This window comes from Raphanus sativus, chromosome 2 (genome assembly GCF_000801105.2).
Source record: "Raphanus sativus cultivar WK10039 chromosome 2, ASM80110v3, whole genome shotgun sequence".
NCBI lineage: Eukaryota > Viridiplantae > Streptophyta > Magnoliopsida > Brassicales > Brassicaceae > Raphanus > Raphanus sativus.
Genome location: NC_079512.1, coordinates 9,942,213 through 9,964,073, shown reverse-complemented (window position 1 = coordinate 9,964,073; position 21,861 = coordinate 9,942,213). Strand labels below are relative to the sequence as shown.

The window sequence follows — 21,861 nt, the reverse complement described above, 5'->3', positions numbered from 1 at the left end:
ACCATAAAGCTCTCGTAGCATGATTTATTTACTCTGTTTCTGCTGTACTATCCTCTGTGTCTCTAATATAAAAAGAATTTGACCAATATTGAGAGAGACAATAGCATAAGCTTCCTCTTTTTGGATATCAGCAATGAGCAAAACATACATTATAGCTATAGGGGCTGTTCGTTTCCTCATTCAAATGATCCATTCGGATGGAAATGAGCTTTTTGTTCGTTTATACACAAAAAGTACAACTCATTTGGATGACTCATTTGAATGATTTTCGAAAAATTAGGTTTAAGTTTAAGATTCAGCTGAATGAACCGAAACGAAGCAGTTGACTGGAGATGGTTCAGCCAAAATATAGAAATGTCGATTTTGCCCTTTACCAAATCCTGAAATTACAAACCTAAAACCTAAAGAGTATCTCGTATCTTTCTCTGCCGTCAACGATGATTTCACCATAGCTTGAGCTCTCTGCCTCTCTCTCTCTCTCTCTCTCTCTCTCTCTCTCTCTCTCACCGTGTCTCCTCTCCGCCTCTCTCTCTCACCATATCTCGTCTCCGTCTCTCTCTCTCCGCGTCTCCTCCGCGTCTCGCCGTCTCTCTCGCCCCCATGAAAGGAGCTTGAAGCTCGTCGTCTCTCTCTCTCTCTCGTCATCTCTCTGCCATCTCTCTCTCGCCGTCTCTCTCTCTCGCCATCTCTCTCTCGCCGTCTCTCTCTCTCTCGCCGTCTCTCTCGTCGTGTCTCTCTCGCCGTCTCTCTCGTCGTGTCTCTCTCGCCGTCATCTCTCTCACCGGTTTGATCTTCTGTGGGTCTGTTCTCTGTTCTCTGTCGAGTTTGTTTGTGGGTCTGTTCTTTGTTCTCTGTCGAGTTTGTTTGTGGGTTTGTACATAGAGAGATCTCAAATGTTCATTTGTGTTTGATGAGCTATAGTACTGCGGATTAATGAGCTTTAGATTTCTTGTTGTGTTCATAGAGAAATCATTGTGTTCATAGAGAGATGTTCATTTGTGTTCATAGAAATGTTCATTGTACATCTTCGTTGGTTAACCAACAGAGCAAAGCAACATTCATATTTTTTATAGCATTTCCTTAGTTATTTTTTTTCTTGGTCTTACATTTTTGTGTTGAACAACTACGAGTCTACTAGTACTTTAGTTTGCATTCAAACATTACATTTGAATACAGATATTAATTTCTGGAAAAGTATTTGTTTCTTTTAAATATAAGTTTATTTGCTCTTGTAGTGAACATTTTACTCTCATTTGACAGGTTTTGATTTTACGCTGCAATGACCTCTGTCCCTGGTACTGATGTAAGTACATTTTTTAACTGAATGGTTTTCTTAGTTTAGTTCCTCATACTGAATATTTGAATGGTTCTCTTAGTTTAGTTAAGTGATGTCTGTCTGTTGTTGTTGTCTCCTCATGTGATTTTTAAACTGGTATTGAATATTTGAATGCTATAAGAGTCTTGCATGGACTGATGAGCAAACTCGGTTCTACCTCAAACTGAGAGTTGAGGAGAAGCTGAAAGGAAATGAAAGAAAAGGAAATCTCAATGATGTTGGGAGACAGTCCATTATCGACAAATTCTGTGAAGCTTATGGGGAAAGGCATGCTTGGAGAAAATTTGGGATCAAGCACACTACTTGCAAAACTCAGTATTCAGGGTTCAAGCGGTTGATCAACAAGAGGACCGGACTTGGCTATGATGCAAATGGGTATGTAAACATGTCCGATGACTGGTGGGATCAACTTTGTAAGGTACAGTCTCTGCTTGCTATTTATTGTTTGTGGTTGCTTGTTTATGTTAAGTGATGTATGTCTGTTATTGATGTCTCCTGATGTGATGTCTGTCTATTGTTGTGGGTTTTAGGAATTTCCAACAGCTAGAAAGCTTAAAGAGAATCCACTAGCAAATGTTGACTTGTTGGAGAATGTGTTTGGAGCGGTTCACGTAAGTGGAGGTGAAGGATGGACTGCTCAGCAAGGCGAAGACAGTTTGGATAAGCAAGGCGACGACCATGTGGATCAGGAAGGCGAAAATAATGATGCTGAAGACACTGATGTGGATCAAGTTCCTCCTACTCAGGAAACCAGTGCTCCAGCTGAATCAAGAACTGCTGGCCCTTCATCCAGTAGAGGCCCTTCATCCAGTAGAACAAAAGCTAACAGGAAGAGATCAAGGGCTGCACAAGTAGCACAGGCTGTAGCAGATAGTCTTACTGACAAGAACAAGATGATAGGGAGCCAGCCTGAGTTCAGTTGCAACCAGCTTACAGCTATGGAAGCTTTACACTCACTGTCTGCTATCAGGCACTGGTCTCCTTTGTACAAGGCAGCCATTGACCATCTCAAGCAGGACCCTACCAATCGTCAGACTTTCTTGTTCTACAAAGATGATGAGGACAAGGTTCTCTACTTAGAGTATGCTACTGGTGAAAGTAGAGATGCTTGAAGACTATGTTATGCTTGTGCTTCTGTTTGCTACTATTATGCTTTGTGTTTCTCTTTTGGTTTGAGTTTGATATGTTCAAAACTCTACTGTTCTTTTTGTGTGTTTGACTTATCTTATTATATGAGAATCAACTTTTAACTTGTGTGTTTGACTTATCTTATTATATGAGAATCAGCTTTTGTTTGGAGTGCAATGGTTCTGACCTTTGGTGAACCATTTGGTTTTGATATTCCAGGTTTGATGAAGTAGAGGATACGGCTTGGTGAAGTAGAAGTCAAGATGGACAGTAACGTAAGTCTAAACCTTCTGATGTTGATCCGTTAGCTTCTTGCACACGTCGACTTGGTTTTTTCTGATATATGTTACTAAATTCTTTGTGTATTTGCAGAGCATATTAAGACTTTTAATTGAGGATGATGAGTTGGACTTGTTATTTGATGAGAATCAGTACATGTGTGCTCTTTTGGAGGAAATGGGTGGAGCAACAGAAGCTGATGCTGATAGGCAATTAGTCAGGACAAACTGAGGTGAAGGTTGGCGACGTGTGCAACGTTTTATGAATGGGTCAGAGGTACAATGCTATGAGATTCTACGCATGAACCAGGAAACATTTACGAGTTTGTGTAAGGTGCTATCAGAAGTATTGGCCTTATTTTAGGAACTGCATAGGTGCTTTAGATGGAACTCATATTGCTGTCCGTCCACCATGTGGGAATAGTGAGCCATTTAGAGGTAGAAAAGGTGAACCAACCATGAATGTGCTGGCTATTTGTAATTTTGACATGAGGTTCATCTACGCTTATGTTGGAGTTCCCGGGAGAGCACATGACACGAAGGTGCTAACATATTGTGCTACTGAAGAAGCTTCTTTTCCTCACCCACCAGCTGGAAAATACTACTTGGTCGACTCAGGCTATCCAACCAGAACTAATTACTTAGGTCCTCATCGCAAGACTAGATACCATATAGATCAGTTCAACAGAGGAGGTCCACCATCAAACACTAGGGAATTGTTCAACCGCAAGCACTCCGGTTTAAGATCAATGATTGAGAGGACTTTTGGTGTTTGGAAAGCCAAATGGAGAGTTTTAGACAGAAAACATCCCAAGTATAAGCTGAAGAAGTGGATAAAGATTGTGACAGCAACCATGGCCCTCCACAACTTTATTCGAGATTCGCAACATAGAGATACTGATTTTTCATATTGGGAAGGAGTGGAATCATATGAACAACATGGTGATGATGAAGAAGAACATGTCGGATACATTCCGCAGGGTGATAGATTGATGGAGAGTGTGCGTCACTGTATTACTATGGAGATGGCAAGAGGAACTAGACTTCCATACTAGCATCATACAAGTATGTGTCTATGGTCTTTTTATGTTTGTAGGTATGTCTTTCTCATTGTTGATTGACTGACCAAGAACTCTTTGTATGGTTTATATGGCAGGTTGTTTCTCTTCTTGGATTGTTGTAGCAATGAGTGAAGAATGTGGAAGTTCTTGTTTGTGGTCCAAAGATATGAGACAGTGTGGAAAACGTATGACATTGTTTTCTTTTGATGGGTTTCTTTAAATTGTTAGACATCTTTTAAATTTCAGTTTTATAAACATTATTGTTAGTATTTGAATATCTACTTTGAACGGTTTGAAAGTTTATTAAAATTTGAATATATACTTTGAGTTGTTTGAAAGTTTATTAAAAAAAATTAAGGTTTGAGTATATTTTATGAAATAAAATTTTATAAATGTCAAAATGTTGATTTTAAAATAATTTTAGTGTAAATATATTTTATAATGAATAATAAAATTTTGTGTAGTTAAAATTGATATCAAATATATGATTAAACCAAAATAGGGGTATATATGTAATTTGGTTATTAAACTCATTTGAATGATTCATTTAAATGGAGAAACAAACATAAAATACATTCAAATGGTTCATTCAAATGACTCATCCAAATGGAGAAACAAACATGACCAAAATTTTGAATGGATCATTTAGATGGAGCACACAAATGGATCAGCTAAATGAATTCATCTAAATGGAGAAACAAACAGGGCCATAGTCATCTTTCCTACATAAAATCATAAACCAAAAATAAACCAAATGCATACCACTGTATGAATTGTTACTATTTAACAGGATATTATGTAGGGAATAGAGAAATGTTTCGAGGTCCCATCTGGTCAGACAATTACATACGAAGAAATAAAAAATAAGTTACCCAACTTGCCACAACTTCATCAGGATGAGACCTTAGGGATTGAAGAACAGAAGAAAGTTCTGACTGAAGATTCTGGAGGATGAAACGGCATACCGTGCTTGTTTTCCAGGTTCTAGAAGATACACTGCCACTGAAAGTAAACCTCTTTATCCTGTAATCCAATTTATAAATCAAGAGATAAGAAAACACTAACGAACCAGTCTAGAAGGAGAAGGAGATTACCAAGCAAGAGCTGACTTAAATGCTGGTAAAATTGAACCTCAAACAAGTGAAGTAGCTTCTTCATGTTTAGATTCTTGGAGGCGCTATAAGCTTTCACTTAGGTGTTGGGAGAAGGGGCAAAGCCAGAGGAACCAATAGCACCAATAATGTATGCACTGGTGGAGATAAGCCATGTTGTTGGCATTTTCGCCATGAAACAGAGCTTGTCTCTACTCACTCCCTTCAATTTTTTTGCAATCAAAGCATTAGCAGTTCTCAGAAGAATGATTGCTTGGAAGTACTCACAATACTTCTTAAAGCATCATGATTTCTTACAGTGGATCCTTTGTTATGTTTCCCTAACAACACAACTTCACCAATATCCTCCTACAAAAGAAAAATTCCCAGTTTAAGTATCTCACTATACTTTTTTTTAAATCTCATTATACCTTAGAAGCTAAAGGAACTTCCCAGCAATCTAACAGAAGTTGACTGAAGTTTTTCAACAATTGAAAATGTAAATGCTTTTTTTTAATCAGTAGATGATCCTCAAACCACGTACCTTTTTTTATCTTTAACCCCATGTGGACTGCTAGCAACATTCGGCTTGAACACATTTGGATTCCACTCCAGAGTTGCTTCGAGATCTCATCTTGCAGGTTCGTTGTCAACGTTGTTGAACGATTGACACAGTTACAACCATCACAATATGTTCTGCGACTACAGAAACGGCAGTAGATAAAGGTAAAGATATAAACATGTAATAGCTTCAGTAAACGTAAACATGAATGGGCAGACTTAACGTTTTAAGCAGCGTACAGTTACACTGCTAACTTACAGTATTTGCGTTAGAAGCATCTCATCAGAACCACCAGTGAAGTCTAGTTGCCTTGCTGGCTTTTTCACCGGGTAACCAGACTCATCAGATACACCTAATTTTTGGCGAGAATTTGCCTCCTCTCCGGCCTTCACCCATTTGAAAAATTTTGAATCTCTAGGAAACCCAAAAAAGAATTCCATTTCTATTTTCTGGTTTTTAAAAAAAATCACACAGATCAGCTCAAAAAACACAGAAAACCCAGAAAATAAAAGAAAAGAAAAGAAGAAAGATTTAGATATTATTTTCATAGTAAGAAGATTGGTTTAAAAACAGAGCATAGGAGCAATAACTTAGCCTTATCCAAAGTGGCAGCAATTCGTGAATGCTCCTTCCAATTTGTGTATACGGAAACGACTCTGGAATCAATATCTTTAAATCTCATATATTCTTCAGCGATTTGTTCACACCACAAGCATCAAGCATGTGCTGGAACGCTTTTCTGAATCCATGTACCAGAGCACACAAAATTTGCGTCAACATTGGTTAGTGAAACTTGATTAGTTAACTTGTATAAATCATGGTTGTAGTTTACCTCATACCGGTACTTATTCATCTGGATAAACCGTTCAAGCCTGCTGCAGTTACATGCCATACCCCTGTTAACAGAACATGATCATGTTTTGAACATGATCAGTACTCACCATTGTTTGCTTTTGATGGGCAAGCGCATATATCAAATTGGGTGCCCTTGATGGAAATGATGCTGTACGAAGATGAATGGCATTTGATTTAGATCAAAATTGTGACAACGGCTCTAAAGGATTTCCATGTTACATGAATCGGAAAAGTAGAGATAGTTATGAGGACCTTGAAAACCTAAGAAGGGAGATGTTACCTTTCCCCTTTTTGTTTTCTCCTCAAGAGTTTTTTCTTTTTTGCTAAAATTTGACATTCTCCTCAGAGTTGACCATGTAACTACAAAGAGAGGGTCATCGAAGATTCAGATTTTGAATATATGAACTTTAGGAATTTTAAAACTACCGAAACCATAAATGAAAAAACACCAATGAAACTATTCCATTACTTGAGTTCTACATTATAGTTGTGTGACGCATGCAATATCAGAATCACCAATATTTTGGAAGCAATTTTGAATAAAATGAAGGGCTTCTAAAACTAAAATTTACCTTTAAGCTACTTGGATGCTAAAAATGAGTTCTATTTACTCTGTCTGATGAGAAAAGACCACCAAAGTTGCGATTTGCTCGGTTATGATTATTATGATTGGACGATTGTTAGTGTTTTAAGGTCGTTTCTGGGGAACAATCAGATGTATGAGAAAACGTAGAAGATTAAGAAGAAGGTTATGATGAGGGAAGGGTGATGGTCATTCTGGATTCATTGACGAAGTGGTTTAAATTATATAAGAGGAAAAAGAAGGGGAGGTGAAACGATCGGCAATGAAGATGGAGAATTGGAAAAGACAAAACATATCGACATTTGTAAACAGGAGAGTTTGTCTGATGGGCTAACACAAATTACTAACAGCCCACATGAGAGGCCTGTTTTGTGTTGAGTAAGTGACATGGTAAATTAGAAGCACTTGATTGGTGGAATTTTTAGTGTGACGTGGACACTCTATCTATGAAGCTTATTTACCTTTTAATATAGTACCTTTTAATATAGTATGATTTCAATCCAGAATATTTTAATTTATCATAATTATCCGATATTTTATTTAAACTGAAATCCATGCAGATAAATGAAATATTTTACCACTTCCACTCGGCCCGTATACGAAGAAGAGCTTGCCCTTCCTGTTTTTTTAACTGATTTCACAAATTGCTACATCTGTTTTCCTTTGCTCGTAATACGTTGACATGAAAAGGTTTTCATAATGTTCAAAAAAAAAAAAAAGAAAAGGTTTTCATTCTTCAGAGCATCATTGGCAATGTCAAAAATTTAACTCCTATCTCTATGACACTGTTAGATATCTCTTGTGAAAATGGGTTTTCAGGCAAATGCATCTCTAGATAATCTACCAAAGACCTATAATTCTCTTTAAGAAGCCGCTGGACTTCAGTTAAAGTGTGTTAAACTCTTTTTGCTACATGTATAGGATGTTGTTCAGTTAAGTGCTGCCACGTGTGCTTCCAAAGGACTAACTGGATTACCAAACTCACAGTAAGCTCTATTTACAGGTGTATGTATGAAGATGGGCTTTGGAGTGGGCTTCTGTGATAAGGATAAAATCGAGGCCCGCTCGCTAGTAACAGTCTCCACCTGTCAGACTTGTTAACCTCTCAATCTTGTCTTTCCTTCGATTCCATCGGATAATCCAGAGATCAGATCAGCTCCACCACCACCACGTTTGATCGACCAACGCGACTCCATCAGTTTATTGATTCGATCTTCGCCGCTGATAACAGACCGTGAATCGTTTCCTTGATCGTCCATAGCTTCAGCTCCGGAGTGACTTTCCGTTCACGAAATCCCCGATTGATCATCATCGTACACACACAAAAGATCGGGAGATTGATGGTGAAAACTCCGTGCAGAAGAGAATGATTTCGGGAATTCTGCAGTAAGTCCATCCCCTTGATCGATCAATCAAATCTTTAGCTGAAGCCTACTACTCTTCTAATCCCCTTTCTAATTGATTGATTGATTCTAGTGAAATTCCTTTGGGCGTTCCTTAGTGTTCCTTCTCTTGACTTTCTTTCAGTTTCTTCAATCCTCCCTCTTCTCTGGTTAGATTCCCCTCTCAATCTATTTCTTCTTAAATATTTTTATGATATACTTTAATATCTCTCTTTGATTTCAGATTTTGCTGCTGATAACTTCTTAAAAGGCAAGGTAACTGACCATTCTTACTTGCTTATCAGCTTTGTCCATTTCAACTTCACTTATACTCTTTTCTCTTCCTAATTCATACACTAGACGTATTAACTTTTTTTTTTTTTCATGTGTGTGTGCAGCAGTTATCTATGAAGATGGGTTTTGGAGTGGGCTGCTGTGCTAAGGTTAAAACTGAGGTCCACTAGTAACACAATGCGGTTTTTTCTATTCTATTTTCATCTTGTATCTATTCTCTGTGTTAACCTTTCTTTGATTCATTTTTTTTTTACCAGCCTCCCGAAATCAAATCTTTCATCAATGCTGTTACTGCGGTTCCTCTCGACCAAATACATGAACCCCTTTCATCTTTTCGCTGGGAATTCGGCAAGGTACCTTAATATTCAGTTTTTTTTTTTATTCTGTCTACTACTCTCGTTGTTTAGATTTGTGATGATGGTTGGTTGTCCTGGATATAGGGTGACTTCCATCATTGGGTGGATCTCTTCAATCACTTTGACACATATTTTGAGAAGCACATAAAAGGCAGGAAGGATCTGCATATTGAGGAAGACTTTGAGGAATCTGGTCCTTCTTTTCCAAAAGATGCTGTTCTTCAAGTTCTCCGAGTCATTAGAATTGTCTTAGAGAATTGCACAAACAAACATTTTTACAGTTCCTATGAGGTAAACCTACGCCACAAAGCCCTTATGAGCTTTATATGCTAATTGTTGATATGTACACCTGACTAATTCTGACACACTTGTTCCTTCATGCTGCAGCAACATCTTTCTCTTCTGCTTGCGTCTACTGATGCAGATGTCGTTGAAGCCTGTCTGCAGACGCTGGCTGCCTTTTTGAAGAGGCAGATTGGAAAATACTCCATAAGAGATGCTTCTCTGAATTCAAAACTGTTTTCCCTTGCACAAGGATGGGGAGGAAAAGAGGAAGGTCTTGGCTTGACATCATGTGCTACAGAAAATAGTTGCGATCAGGTTTCTCACCAGCTAGGGTGTACTCTTCATTTTGAGTTTTATGCTTGTAATGAATTAAGTGAACTTCCGGGGGGTTTGCAAGTAATCCATGTACCTGATGTCAGCTTGCGTGCAGAGTCTGACGTTGAACTACTGAACAAATTAGTCATTGATCATAATGTTCCTCCCAGTTTAAGGTTTGCCTTGTTGACCAGATTGAGATTTGCAAGAGCGTTCCCATCTTTGTCAACCCGGCAGCAGTTTACATGCATTCGCTTATACGCTGTCATTGTCTTGGTTCAAGCAAGTGGCGACACTGAGAATGTTGTTTCTTTCTTCAATGGAGAACCTGAGTTTGTAAATGAGTTAGTTACAATGGTGAGCTATGAGGATACTGTTCCAGAGAGAATAAGGATACTATGCTTGCTTTCCTTGGTTGCACTATCGCAAGATCGAACGCGGCAGCCAACTGTTTTGATTGCAGTCACCTCTGGCGGGCATCGTGGTTTGCTATCTGGCCTTATGCAGAAAGCGATTGACTCTGTTATTCGTAATACTTCCAAGTTGTCTCTGGCTTTTGCGGAAGCCTTGTTATCCCTCGTTACAGTCTTGGTTTCATCATCTTCTGGATGTTCAGCCATGCGAGAAGCTGGTCTTATTCCGACCTTAGTGCCTCTCATCAAAGATACAGATCCCCAGCATTTGCATCTGGTCAGTACCGCTGTGCATATACTAGAAGCCTTTATGGATTACAGCAATCCAGCCGCTGCTTTGTTCAGAGATTTGGGTGGCTTAGATGATACGATCTTTCGGTTGAAATTGGAAGTCTCTCGTACTGAAGACGATGCAAAAGACAAAAATTGCAATCCAGACAGTAATGGGAGGTATTCACATAGTCTTGGTAGTTCTCTTAATCGTTCTGATGCTGAACAGCTTCCTTATTCTGAATCATTTATTTTGTATCACAGGAAATTGCTGTTAAAAGCGTTGTTACGTGCAATATCTCTTGGAACTTATGCTCCCGGTAACACTAACCTCTATGGTTCCGAGGAGAGCTTGTTGCCTGAGTGCTTATGCATTATCTTCCGAAGAGCAAAAGATTTTGGGGGTGGAGTATTCTCGCTTGCTGCCACTGTCATGAGTGATCTCATTCATAAAGATCCCACTTGTTTCAATGCTTTAGACTCGGCTGGGTTAACTTCTGCCTTTCTGGATGCTATATGTGATGAGGTCATCTGCTCCGCAGAAGCCATAACTTGCATTCCGCAGTGTCTGGATGCTCTGTGTCTCAACAGTAGCGGTCTTCAAGCTGTAAAGGACCAAAACGCATTGAGGTGTTTTATCAAAATTTTTACTTCGCCATCATATCTGCGGGCACTTACTGGCGATACACCTGGTTCTTTGTCAAGTGGGCTTGATGAACTCCTTAGACACCAATCTTCGTTGCGCACTTATGGAGTGGATATGTTCATAGAAATCCTGAACTCCATATTGATTATTGGATCTGGGATGGATGCCACCACTTCTGTTTCAGCAAACGTGGCTATTGATGCTGCTACCGTTCCGATGGAAATTGACGCAGATGAGAAGAGCTTGGCGGTTCCATATGAGGCGGAACCATCTTCTGATATTGCTTCAGCAAACATTGAGTTGTTTCTTCCAGATTGTGTATGTAATGTTGCTCGGCTATTTGAAACAGTTCTTCAAAATGCTGAAGTATGTTCACTTTTTGTTGAGAAGAAAGGAATTGATGCTGTTTTGCAGCTATTCTGTTTACCTCTTATGCCTCTGTCAGCCTCTCTTGGTCAAGGTTTCTCTGTTGCTTTTAAGAAGTTCTCCCCTCAGCACTCTGCTGGTCTTTCCCGGACAGTGTGCTCCTACCTACGAGAACATCTGAATAGCACCAATGACCTTTTGCTTGCCATTAAAGGAACTCAGCTTCTTAAGTTAGAGTCTGCGGTCCAGATGAAGATTTTGAGATCCCTTTCTTGCCTAGAAAGCATGTTGTCTCTCTCCAACTTTTTGTTGAAAGGAACGTCTTCGGCTATCTCGGAATTAAGTGCTGCTGATGCTGATGTACTGAAAGCACTTGGTATAACATACAAAGAAATGATTTGGCAGATGGCTTTAAGTGGTGATACCCAGGATGACGAAACAAAAAGTGTTGATGGAGGACCTGATAATTCAGTTTCAGCATCATCAAGTACTACTGAAAGAGAGAATGATGAGGACTCAAGCAATGCTTCAACAGTTAGATGCAGGAACCCTGTATCCATTAGAAGCAGTAGCTCTCAGTCCATTTGGCGTGGGGATCGTGAATATATGTCCGTTGTGCGTGCTGGCGAAGGTATTCATGGTCGTACACGACATGCAGTAGCCCGAATGAGGGGTGGGAGAGCTCGTCGACACCTGGAGCCTTTTAATTTTGATTCTGAGATTCCACTTGATCTACCAGAAACGTCATCTTCCCATGAGCTGAATAAGAAAAGCACTGAAGTTCTCGTTGTTGAAATTTTGGACAGGCTGAATAGTACCCTACGTTATTTTTTCACTGCCCTTGTGAAAGGATTCACTTCTTCTAATCGTCGCAGAATTGATGGAGCACCATTGAGTTCAGCATCTAAGACGCTTGGTACTGCCCTAGCTAAAGTATTTCTTGAAGCTCTCAACTTCGTGGGGTATAGTGTTACTACTGGGCTTGACAGCTCTCTGTCCGTAAAATGCAAATGCCGGTACCTTGGAAAAGTGGTTGATGACATGACTTCACTAACATTTGATTCTCGAAGAAGGGTATGCTTCACAGCTATGGTAAATAGTTTTTACGTCCATGGAACATTTAAGCAACTTCTCACCACATTTGAAGCAACAAGCCAGTTGCTTTGGACAGTGCTGTTTTCTATTCCTGCATCTGGAACTGAGAATGAGAAACCCGGTGAAAGGAACACATGGTCTCACAGTGCGTGGCTGGTGGATACTCTACAAAACTATTGCCGAGCACTGGACTATTTTGTTAACTCTACAGTTCTTTTATCTCCAGCCCCCACTTCTCAAACGCAACTCCTTGTCCAGCAAGAGCAAGCTTCAATTGGTTTGTCGATCGGACTTTTTCCTGTACCAAGGGAACCCGAGACTTTCGTGCGAGTTCTGCAGTCTCAGGTCCTGGATGTCATATTACCTGTATGGAACCATCCTATGTTTCCCAATTGCAATCCTAGTTTTGTGGCTTCAGTTACCTCCCTTGTTACACATATATACTCGGGTGTTGTGGATGCTACACAAAATCGAGGTGGTGTTACCCGGGGTACAAACCAAAGAGCCTTGCCCCTACAGCCTGATGAAAACATTGTTGGTACAATTGTTGAAATGGGATTTTCAAGGTCAAGAGCAGAAGACGCGTTAAGAAGAGTTGGAACAAACAATGTTGAAATGGCTATGGAGTGGTTGGTTACCAATCCTGAGGATCCTGTGCAAGAAGATAATGAGCTGGCTCAAGCACTGGCACTATCTCTTGGCAATGCATCTGAAACTCCAAAACTTGATGGTTCAGAAAAATTAGTAGATGTTCTGCCGGAAGAATTGGTTCCAAAAAAACCATCTAGTGATGAAGTTATTGCTGCATCAGTGAAGTTATTTCAGAGTGATGATTCTATGGCTTTTCCACTGATGGATTTGTTTGTAACACTCTGTAGCCGAAACAAAGGAGAGGATCGACCGAAAATCATTTCTTATCTTATTCAGCAATTGAAGCTAGTACAACTTGATTTCTCCAAGGATGCTGGTGCGTTGACTATGATACCACACATTCTAGCATTAGTTCTCTCAGAGGATGATCACACCAGAGAAATTGCTGCACAGGATGGTATTGTGACTGTAGTAATTGATATCTTAACAGAGTTCAAGCTAAAGAGTGAATCTGGAATTAAGATTCTGGCTCCAAAATGCATTAGTGCTTTGCTTCTTATCTTGAGCATGATGTTGCAGGCACAGACTAGAATCTCGTCTGAAAGTGTGGAAGAAAATCAACGTGGATCTTTAAAGCTAAGCGGTTGTCAGCAAGACTCAGCAGCTTTAAAGAAAGCGTTATCTTTTGATGTTGCTAACGGGGATTCAAATGAGGCCTTGGAATCAATTTTTGGAAAATCTACAGGCTATCTGGCCATGGAAGAGGGTCGAAAAGCTCTACTAATCGCATGTGGCCTTATAAAGCAGTGTGTTCCAGCAATGATCATGCAGGCTGCTCTTCAGTTATGTGCTCGTCTAACAAAATCTCATGCTTTAGCTATCCAGTTTCTGGAAAATGGAGGCTTATCTTCACTTTTTAATCTTCCCAAAAATTGCTTTTTCCCTGGGTATGATACTTTTGCGTCTGTTATCGTACGGCATCTGGTTGAAGATCCACAAACACTCCAAATTGCCATGGAATCAGAAATACGACAGACCTTGTGTGGGAAGAGACATATAGGTAAGATATTACCTCTGACATTTCTGACAACAATGGCACCGGTAATATCAAGAGATCCTGTGGTGTTTATGAAAGCTGTGGCTTCTACTTGTCTGCTTGAGTCATCAGGAGGGAGGGACTTTGTGATACTGTCGAAGGAAAAAGAAAAGCCAAAAGTTTCTGGCAGTGACCATGGGTTATCTTTGAACGAACCCCTTGGAATATCTGAAAATAAGCTTCATGATGGGTCCGGGAAATGTTCAAAAAGCCACAGAAGAGTCTCTCCTAACTTCGTTCAAGTTATCGATCAGCTTATTGACATTGTCTTAAGTTTTCCTGGGGTGAAGAGGCATGCAGATGTTGAAACTGGTTTAATCTCGATGGAGGTCGATGAGCCAGCAATTAAAGTAAAGGGTAAATCAAAAGTTGGTGATCCGGAGAAGGCAGAACTTGGATCTGAAAAATCTGAAGAATTGGCCAGGGTAACATTTATATTGAAGTTGTTGAGTGATATTGTTCTCATGTACTTGCATGGTGCCGGTGTCATACTGAGACAGGATACAGAGATATCTCAGCTTCGGGGAACCAATCTGCATGATGATTCTCCTGGCAATGGAGGGTTAATCTACCATGTCATTCATCGATTGCTTCCTATATCTCTCGAAAAGCTTGTTGGACCTGAAGAATGGAAGGAGAAGTTGTCTGAAAAAGCGTCTTGGTTTCTGGTCGTTTTGTGCAGCCGTTCCAGTGAAGGACGTAGAAGAATAATCAGTGAGCTTTTGAGAGTTTTATCTGGGTTTGCTTTATTGGGAAAGAGTTCTAGTCAAAGTGTTCTGTTGCCTGATAAAAGAGTTCTTGCTTTTGCCAACCTGGTTTATTCGATCTTAATGAAGAATTCTTCTTCCAGCAACTTACCTGGTTGTGGTTGCTCACCTGATGTTGCAAAGAGCATGATAGATGGGGGAACTATCCAATGTCTGACCAGCATTCTTCACGTGATTGATCTTGACCACCCTGATGCTCCAAAGCTTGTCACACTTATTCTCAAGTCTCTCGAGACACTGACGAGGGCTGCAAATACTGCCGAGCAGCTAAAATCAGAAGGACCAGACGGGAAAAGGAACACAGATTCTAATGAGAGACATGACAGTCTTGGAACTCCAACTGAGGCTGAAGCCGATGTGCCAAACCAGAACAATGGCTGTCTACAGCAAGTAACTGATGCAGCAGAGAATGGACAAGAGTTGTCTCAAGTTTCTTCTCAAAGCGAAGGTGAAAGGGGTTTGAGTCGAACCCAAGTTATGCCTCAGGAGATGAGGATAGAAGGCGAGGCGGCGACAGCGGCTACACTGCCTGAACCTATTCAGATGGATTTCATGCGAGAAGAGATTGAGGGTGATCAAATCGAAATGAGTTTTCATGTTGAAAATAGGGACGAAGATGATGGAGATGATGACATGGGAGACGAAGGGGAGGATGATGAGGATGCAGATTTAGTGGAAGATGGAGCTGGTGTTATGTCTCTTGCTGGAACTGATGTGGAAGACCCTGAAGATACTGGCCTTCAAGATGAATATAATGATGACATGATTGACGAAGATGAGGATGATTTCCATGAGAATCGTGTAATAGAGGTGCGGTGGAGGGAAGCTCTTGATGGGCTAGACCACTTTCAAATTCTTGGGAGATCTGGTGGTGGAAACGGTTTTATTGATGATATTACAGCGGAGCCGTTTGAAGGAGTGAATGTGGACGATCTGTTTGCTCTGCGGAGACCCTTGGGTTTTGAGCGTAGACGTCAAACAGGCAGATCTTTTGATCGATCTGCTTCAGAAGTACATGGCTTTCAGCATCCGCTCTTCTCGAGACCTTTGCAAACTAACAATACAGCCTCAGTTTCAGCAAGTGCTGGCAGTTTACCCAGACAATCAGAAGCGGGAAACTATGATGTAGCACAGTTTTACATGTTTGATACACCAGTCTTACCGTTTGATCAAGTACCAGGCAATCCTTTCAGTGATCGTTCAGGAGGTAGTTTGGCACCTCCTCCTTTGACTGACTATTCTGTTTTGGGTATGGATTCATCAAGAAGAGGGGTTGGTGACAGTCGTTGGACTGATATAGGTCATCCTCAGCCAAGTAGCCAATCTGCGTCGATTGCCCAGTTGATAGAAGAACATTTTATTTCCAACCTTCGAGTTTGTGCTCCAGCAGATACTATTGTCGAAAGGGAAATAAATAGCACAGAAGTCCAAGAGCAGCAGCATCATCCATCTGTTGAAAGCGAAACCGTTTTGGGAGATAGTAATGACGCGGGTCAACAGAACGAAGCGCCTGAACTGTTGAATAACCATGACAATGTCAATAACCCACCTGGTGTAACAGCTGGAAGTATCTCGCAAGATCAAGCTAATCTAGCTTCTCCTGTCGTCCAAGATGCAGGTGAATGTCCACCGGAGCATGAACTTATGCAGCCTCTTCCTCTGAACAGTACACTAAATGAGAATGACGGAATGGAAGTTGGGGAAGGTGATGGAGTACCTAATGAGCAAGCAGGCCTCGAAGCAGTGAATCATGTCTCCACTGCCGAGGATCAATCTGATACGTATAGTATTCAAAACGTGTCTGGTACGGGGATGCCTCTTCCAGTAAATGATCCTAATTCTAATTGCCAACCAAGTGTGGATGTAGATATGAGTAGTGATGATGTAGAGGGAAATCACAGTGTGGAACCTTCACTCTTGGCTCGTGACAACAATGAGCTCTTATCCATGGAAGCTACACAAGATGCAAGGAATGATGTACAAGTTGCTGAAGGTAGCTTGGACGGTGGGGCACCTGGAGAAAATTCCATTGATCCTACCTTTTTGGATGCGCTCCCTGAAGATTTGCGGGCAGAAGTCCTTGCTTCCCAGCAAGCTCAGTCTGTCCAGCCTCCAACTTATGAACCCCCTGCAGTAGACGACATAGATCCTGAATTTTTGGCAGCCCTTCCCCCAGATATCCAAACCGAAGTTCTTGCTCAACAAAGAGCCCAAAGGATGGTACAACAGTCACAAGGACAACCAGTTGACATGGATAACGCCTCAATTATTGCTACTCTACCTGCTGATTTGCGTGAAGAGGTTTGTATCTCTAGCTTGATTTGAATTTTGTAATTGGATTTGAATTAGGAGCTGGTTGTAACGTGAAAGAGACTTGTATCTCTACTTTCAGGTTCTCTTAACTTCTTCGGAAGCAGTTTTGGCAGCTTTGCCTTCACCTTTGCTTGCGGAAGCGCGGATGCTCAGAGACCGAGCAATGAGTCACTATCAGGCTCGTAATCTTTTTGGAAGTAGCCATAGGCTGAGTAATCGAAGGAATGGTTTGGGTTACAATAGACTGACGGGTATGGACAGGGGTGTTGGAGTCAGTATTGGTCAGAGGAATGTTTCATCTTCTGCAGATGGCTCGAGAGTAAAAGAGATGGAAGGAACACCTCTTGTGGATGCTGATGCTTTGAAATCTCTTATTAGGCTACTACGACTTGCACAGGTAAAGATGCATTCCTAGTTTTTTCCCTACCCCTTTCTGGCAAAGAAATAAATCAATAATTTTGGTTCTTATTTCTAAACGCCTAATTGACTATTCTAATGGAACTATCTTATGTATTTATAGCTTCTCACGATGATGTTATTTTAATGTATCAGCCGCTAGGGAAAGGCCTTCTGCAGAGACTTCTATTAAATCTATGTGCTCACAGTGTTACAAGAGCAAACTTGGTTCAGATTTTATTGGATATGATTAGGCCAGAGATGGATACATCACCGAGCGAGTTGGCGATAAGTAATCCGCAACGACTCTATGGATGTCAATCAAATGTTGTTTATGGACGATCCCAGCTGTTGAATGGTAGTACTTCCTATTGATATTCGTTGTTACTATTCATGCTGGCTTCCAGAGCATAGTCTGACTTTATTTGTTCCTAACACAGGTCTTCCTCCTTTAGTATTCCGTCGGGTGCTTGAGGTTTTGACCTATTTGGCTACGAATCATTCGGCTGTTGCTGACATGTTATTTTACTTTGATTCGTCACTGCTGTCCCAGAAACCCACTGTCTGTGAAGGCAAGGGTAAGGAGAAAGCTACTCATGCGACAGACACTCAGAATCTGGAGATACCTCTGGTTGTCTTCCTAAAATTGCTTAATCGGCCTCAGCTTTTGCAAAGTACATCTCATCTAGCACTGGTATGTTCAGCATGATTTGCAGAGTAGGAATCTTCTCGCTACAGTCTCTAGATAGTTTTTGTGATTCTTATTTTATCAGTATTGTCTATCTACAAGATAAGTGTTCTGTATGTTTCAGGTCATGGGTTTACTGCAAGTAATTGTCTACACAGCAGCATCCCGAATTGAGGGTTGGTCTCCGTCCTCAGGAATACCTGAGAAATCAGAGAAGAATCCGGTTGGGGAAGAAGCTTCGATTGAAACACAAAAAGATGCAGAACCTGAGTTACTGGGTGATGCTGAGCTATCTGTGGAAAGTAGGAAGAACTGTACTGATATATATAACATATTCCTTCAGTTGCCAGAGTCAGATCTCTGCAATCTTTGCCTTCTACTTGGATATGAAGGGTAAGAACCTCTCTTTTCGTTTGTTAATTGATTTCCTTACTTCACTCTTTCTTCTTATATTTATTTATGTAGTAGTCTACATAACGTAGGTGTTTTGTTATCCCTGGTTTCAGTTATATCCCTGAATTCTTTAGATTGACACATTTTTTAATACCTTACAGGTTATCGGATAAAATTTACTCATTAGCAGGAGAGGTATTAAAGAAGCTGGCTGCCATAGATGTGGCCCATCGCAAGTTTTTCACAAAAGAACTCTCACAATTGGCAAGTGGTTTGAGTGCCTCAACTGTGCGTGAGCTAGCAACACTGAGCAATACGCAGAAGATTAGTCATAGTACAGGTTCCATGGCAGGTGCTTCAATTCTCCGTGTTCTACAAGTGCTTAGCTCACTAACTTCCCCTATTGATAATAGCAACGTGGGAACCGAAAAGGAAACAGAGCAAGAGGAACAGAACATCATGCAGAGACTAAACGTGGCATTGGAGCCCCTTTGGCAAGAACTTAGCCAGTGCATCAGCATGAATGAGTTGCAGCTGGATCATACTGCCGCTACAACAACCGTTTCCAATGCAAACTCCGGTGATCATGTCCTAGGGGTCTCTCCTCCGTCCTCTCTTTCTCCAGGAACTCAAAGGCTCTTACCTCTTATTGAGGCTTTCTTTGTTCTCTGTGAGAAAATTCAAACTCCGTCAATATTACAGCAGGATCATGGGAATGTGACAGCGGGAGAAGTAAAGGAGTCTTCTCACAGTTCATCATCTAAAACCAGTGCAGAGTCTCAGAAAAAAACTGATGGCTCTTTTACCTTTTCAAAGTTTGCGGAGAAGCATAGGCGACTGTTGAATTCGTTTGTTAGGCAAAATCCAAGTTTACTGGAGAAGTCCCTTTCAGTGATGCTCAAGGCACCAAGGCTGATTGATTTTGATAACAAGAAAGTCTACTTCAGATCAAGGATAAGACACCAGCATGATCAACACATTTCTGGGCCATTGCGGATTAGCGTCCGCCGAGCTTATTTGTTGGAAGATTCATACAACCAGTTACGCATGCGCTCCCCACAGGATCTGAAAGGACGTCTGAATGTGCAGTTTCAAGGTGAGGAAGGTATTGATGCTGGTGGTCTTACAAGAGAATGGTATCAGTTACTGTCAAGAGTTATATTTGACAAAGGAGCGTTGCTTTTCACCACCGTTGGAAATGATGCCACCTTCCAGCCTAATCCCAATTCTGTTTACCAAACCGAGCATCTGTCATACTTCAAATTTGTTGGTCGCATGGTAATAGCAGGATCTTGTCGTTGCAGTGATCCAATTGTTTGTTTTTTGGGTCTATCTGATGTGTTTGTGATGTCATTGCAGGTGGCGAAGGCGTTGTTTGATGGGCAGCTTTTGGATGTTTATTTCACTCGTTCCTTTTATAAACACATACTCGGTGTGAAGGTGACTTATCATGACATCGAGGCCGTGGATCCTGATTACTACAAGAATTTGAAGTGGCTGTTAGAGGTTTGTGGAGCTAGTCTTAATTTTACCTTCTTCTTTATTATTAAAAAGGTCAAGAAATTGAAGTTAGCATCTTTGACCCTTTTTCTGTTCATTCAGAATGATGTGAATGACATACTCGATCTCACATTTAGTATGGACGCAGATGAGGAAAAACACATTCTTTACGAAAAGACTGAGGTGTGTGATAAAATAAATGTTTGCTTTTCTGTTCATTATACCGTCGTATTGAATTGTTCGTTTTATTTTAACTGAAAAAAGGTGACGGACTATGAGCTTAAACCTGGAGGACGAAACATACGGGTGACAGAAGATACAAAACATGAATATGTCGACCTTGTGGCCGGACATATACTTACCAATGCGATTCGGCCTCAAATCAACGCCTTCCTTGAAGGCTTTAATGAGTTGATACCTCGTGAGCTCGTATCCATTTTTAATGATAAAGAGCTCGAGCTCCTCATCAGTGGATTGCCTGAGATTGATTGTATGTTGAATCGTATTGTTCAATATTGTTTACATGTGATTGTCTATGCATTTAAGTAATAATAACAATCTTCCCTTTTCTTTTTCTGGTTCAGTCGATGATCTTAAAGCCAATACGGAGTATACCAGCTATGCGGCAGGATCCCCTGTTATTCATTGGTTCTGGGAGGTCGTTAAAGCTTTTAGCAAAGAAGACATGGCTAGATTTCTTCAGTTTGTCACCGGAACATCAAAGGTAAACCAAATATTAGCAGCTTCTATCGAATTCACCTGAAATATTTGGTTGATATGATTATCTTCATATCCTCAGAAATCTTGTATCTCTGTTTTTTCAGGTTCCTTTAGAAGGTTTCAAGGCATTGCAAGGTATATCTGGCCCTCAAAGATTACAAATCCACAAAGCATATGGAGGTCCAGAGCGGCTGCCATCAGCTCATACATGGTTGGAAATCACTACAAAGCCTTTACTCTCATATAAACCGATTAATAATTCTCTCTCTCATCTCTACTTGTTCTGCTGCAGTTTTAACCAACTAGACCTCCCTGAGTATCCATCTAAGGAGCAGCTTCAGGAACGCCTGCTACTTGCCATTCACGAAGCCAGTGAAGGTTTCGGGTTTGCTTGAACAAAGCTTCTTGAAACAGGTCACCTTCAGAACCAGTGACGACTTCTCTGTTATATACAAGCAAGTAAGCTTCATCATACTTGTACATCCTCCTTTTTTTTCTTCCATAGAGTGCTATTTTGTAACTAATGTTTCTACCATTCAGATTTCATTGGTTCCATGGCAGATCTTCTAAGATTTGCAGGCAGCTTGGATAAAGATAGAAAACTGGAGAGGCTACTTTTATCTGTCCATATATGTTAGACTATTAGGATTTCTCTCTTCTTCTTTAGATTTTGTAAAGCAAAAATCTTTAAAAATAGAAGAATTGATGTTGCAAACTTCCCAAACACTATTTAGTACTTGCAATCCTGATGCCCATTGTATCAATACATTGGTTTTTATCTTCCACTACGACAACGCGATACAAGTGCAAGCAGACAAAGGCAAGACAAATGCTTTGACTGTAACGGTCCTTGGCATCTTCCATTTTGTCTTTCCTCAACAACATGCCCTCATATATAGGCCAGTTTATTACCACAAGTGCTCCTGTTATCACATACTGCATACCCATCCCTGTAAATCTCCTCCAGCCCCTCTAGAAGTGCGGTTAAGCAGAAGAGGTGAGCATCCCGAGAGTTTGGAGGGAGCAAGAGAAACACGTGAGACTCTACTCTAAACTCCACTACCTCTTTCTCGTACCTATC

At 40.7% G+C, this 21,861-nt stretch overlaps 2 protein-coding genes across 7 annotated transcripts; both read left to right on the top strand.

The window, feature by feature from the left end:
- The first annotated feature begins 447 nt into the window (after window positions 1–447).
- LOC108833471 (uncharacterized) lies at window positions 448–2,608 on the top strand. Its single transcript, XM_018606891.2, has 4 exons — window positions 448–800; window positions 1,261–1,303; window positions 1,458–1,754; window positions 1,867–2,608. Exons 2-4 carry the CDS (start codon window positions 1,280–1,282, stop codon window positions 2,446–2,448), a joined length of 903 nt encoding a protein of 300 aa, XP_018462393.2. The 5' UTR covers window positions 448–800; window positions 1,261–1,279; the 3' UTR covers window positions 2,449–2,608.
- A 5,368-nt stretch (window positions 2,609–7,976) lies between these two features.
- LOC108839668 (E3 ubiquitin-protein ligase UPL1) lies at window positions 7,977–21,568 on the top strand. Of its 6 annotated transcripts, XM_056997734.1 has the most exons (20): window positions 7,977–8,280; window positions 8,371–8,446; window positions 8,521–8,552; window positions 8,678–8,731; window positions 8,828–8,923; window positions 9,011–9,217; window positions 9,314–10,389; window positions 10,474–17,071; window positions 17,163–17,480; window positions 17,636–17,837; window positions 17,920–18,173; window positions 18,292–18,560; window positions 18,722–19,838; window positions 19,920–20,066; window positions 20,163–20,243; window positions 20,325–20,550; window positions 20,645–20,784; window positions 20,885–20,991; window positions 21,073–21,239; window positions 21,321–21,568. In XM_056997734.1, exons 4-19 carry the CDS (start codon window positions 8,684–8,686, stop codon window positions 21,173–21,175), a joined length of 10,989 nt encoding a protein of 3,662 aa, XP_056853714.1. In that variant the 5' UTR covers window positions 7,977–8,280; window positions 8,371–8,446; window positions 8,521–8,552; window positions 8,678–8,683; the 3' UTR covers window positions 21,176–21,239; window positions 21,321–21,568. The 6 variants fall into 6 exon arrangements, with proteins under 6 accessions (XP_056853714.1, XP_018467927.1, XP_056853707.1 ...); XM_018612425.2 differs by having other exon boundaries at window positions 8,678–8,719; window positions 9,314–17,071; XM_056997727.1 differs by having other exon boundaries at window positions 9,314–17,071; window positions 21,342–21,568.
- Window positions 21,569–21,861: the final 293 nt, after the last annotated feature.